The sequence below is a fragment of the Haliaeetus leucocephalus genome, unplaced genomic scaffold, assembly GCF_000737465.1.
Source record: "Haliaeetus leucocephalus isolate CR32 unplaced genomic scaffold, Haliaeetus_leucocephalus-4.0 Scaffold274, whole genome shotgun sequence".
Lineage (NCBI taxonomy): Eukaryota > Metazoa > Chordata > Aves > Accipitriformes > Accipitridae > Haliaeetus > Haliaeetus leucocephalus.
Genome location: NW_010972710.1, coordinates 208,414 through 210,588, shown reverse-complemented (window position 1 = coordinate 210,588; position 2,175 = coordinate 208,414). Strand labels below are relative to the sequence as shown.

General features: G+C 63.4%; 1 protein-coding gene across 1 annotated transcript in view; it reads left to right on the top strand.

Annotated features, from left to right (window-relative positions):
- LOC104833250 (voltage-dependent P/Q-type calcium channel subunit alpha-1A-like) overlaps window positions 1-2,175 on the top strand; it is a gene marked incomplete at its 5' end in the record, with an annotated part of 47,938 nt that overhangs the window by 14,566 nt on the left and 31,197 nt on the right. Inside the window, 3 exon segments of the mRNA XM_010569829.1 lie at window positions 12-139; window positions 1,020-1,116; window positions 1,875-1,884. Coding sequence (XP_010568131.1) covers window positions 12-139; window positions 1,020-1,116; window positions 1,875-1,884 — 235 coding nt within the window.

The following is a 2,175-nucleotide window of genomic DNA, read 5'->3' as shown; positions in this document are numbered from 1 at the left end:
TGCCCCCCCAGATGCTGAACCTCTTTGTCGCTGTCATCATGGACAACTTTGAGTACCTGACGCGTGACTCCTCCATCCTGGGCCCCCACCACCTGGACGAGTACGTCCGCGTCTGGGCTGAGTACGACCCCGCCGCCTGGTAAGGAACCCCCCGGGGCAGGCGCGGGGGGGGCAGGGGGTCTCCCCAGATGCCTGGGTCCCCTCTCAGCGCCGGGGGCACAGCGGCTCCTGGGGGCTTGGCTGGCCGGACAGTCTTCCCCCCTCTCCAGCCATGCAGCAGGGTCTGAGGGGGTGCAGCAAGTGCCCGAGAGCCCCCCCCGGGTCCTCTGGGGCCAGTGGCCCTGGTGTGTCACAGAGGAGGTGACTCCTGGGACCGTCCCTCCAAGGGGGTGTCCCCAGGGGCTGTCCCCCAAGGGGATGTCCCCTGGGTCTGCTGTCCCCACGCAGCCATGGGGGGGCCTAGCCCCCCCCCAGCACAGTGCCGATTAACCTGTCCTCTCTCAATTGTAGGTGCTCGGCCGCCGGATTTCTCCCTCTTGCCCCCGCCCTGACCCCCAGCCCCCAGCACCAGGCAAAGGGACTCAGCCGGACCCAGGGGGTCCCTGGGGGTTCTGCCGGGTGCTGGAGGGTCCCCACGATTTCCCAGGGGGGGTGTCTCTGCTTTGTCCCAGGGTCCAGGGTGTCCCATGGTGTCCTGGGGGGTCCCTGGCTGCTCTTGGGGTGTCCTGTGATGCTCTACCAGGTCCTCGGTGGGCTGGACTGGTCCATACTGGGATCAGCAGGGATGGAGCCAGGGGAGCTCCAGCTCTCCCCACAACCACCCTGTACCCCCCCATCCCCATTGCAGCCAAGCAGCCGCAAACCCCCCCTCAGCACGGGGGGGGGGGGCCCTTTCCCCCAATCCCATCCTCTCTCCCCCTGTCCCAGGGTCCGTGCCTCAGTTTCCCCAGCCCCTCGGCGCGTCCGCGGTCGTGCGTGTCTCCGGCGTCCGCACTAACCCCCCTGTATTCTTCTTGCAGTGGCCGCATTCATTATAAGGATATGTACAGTTTATTACGCGTAATATCTCCCCCATTGGGCTTAGGCAAGAAATGCCCTCATAGGGTTGCTTGCAAGGTTTGACTTACACTAAAAACCTGCTGAGCATCAACGGAATGAATGTTGCTTATGGTTTCTCGGATATATATATGATATCTATATATATATATACACAGACACGTCCCGCACCCCCGGGGCCGGCCCCAGCCCCCGGCGCGCCGCATGGAGCCCCCCCATCCCTGCCCAGCTCTGCTTGCTGCGCCCCGCGGCCCCCGGCCAGCACGGCCGGACCCCCCCCTCCAGCGCCGCGGGGCTGCATGGGCACCGGCCATCGCCTTCCTCCCCTCCTTCTCCTCCTCCTCCACGGGGCCCCGGGCTGCGGCCGGCCGGGTTTAAACCTCTTTTTTTTTTTTCATTTTTTTTTTTCCATTTTTTTTCTCCGCGTCTCTCTGTCTCTCTTGCCTCTTTTTTGTCCTTTTTCTGTCCGATGTCTCTTCCTTCTTGTTCTCTCCGCTCCCAGGGGCCGGCTGACTTTCATGGACATGTATGAAATGCTGAGACATATGTCCCCGCCCCTGGGTTTAGGCAAGAAATGCCCACCCCGTGTTGCTTATAAGGTAGAATAACTCTTCCCACCAGAGCGAAGCCCCCTCAAAGCCGTGCCGGTTCCCAGCAGCGGCACCGACTCAGCCCGGCCGATGCTTCTCGGCCTTTTTTTTTTTTTTTTGGTTGGTTTTTTTGGTTTTTGTTGGTTTTTTGTTGGTTTTCTCCTCCTGCGGCAAGCCCTGACCGGCGCGGTGGCCACCGGCCCCGCTGAGCCTCTGCGTGTCCCCCAGGACGGGCTGGGTAAGATCCGCTGCCCGAGGAGCGTGTGCCCCCCGCCACCTCCCTGCCGGCCGCAGGCTGGAGGCTCAGGGCTGGACCCCCCAGGAGCCCCTACTGGGGACCCCTCATGGAGCTCAGCCAGCCCCCCAGAGCCCCTATTTGGGGACCCCCATTGGGCTCAGCCAGCCCCCCCAGAAGCCCCTATTTGGGGACCCCCATTGGGCTCAGCCAGTCCCCCCAGAGCCCCTATTTGGGGACACCCGTTGGGCTTGGCCAGCCCCCCCAGAGCCCCTATTTGGGGACCCCCATTGG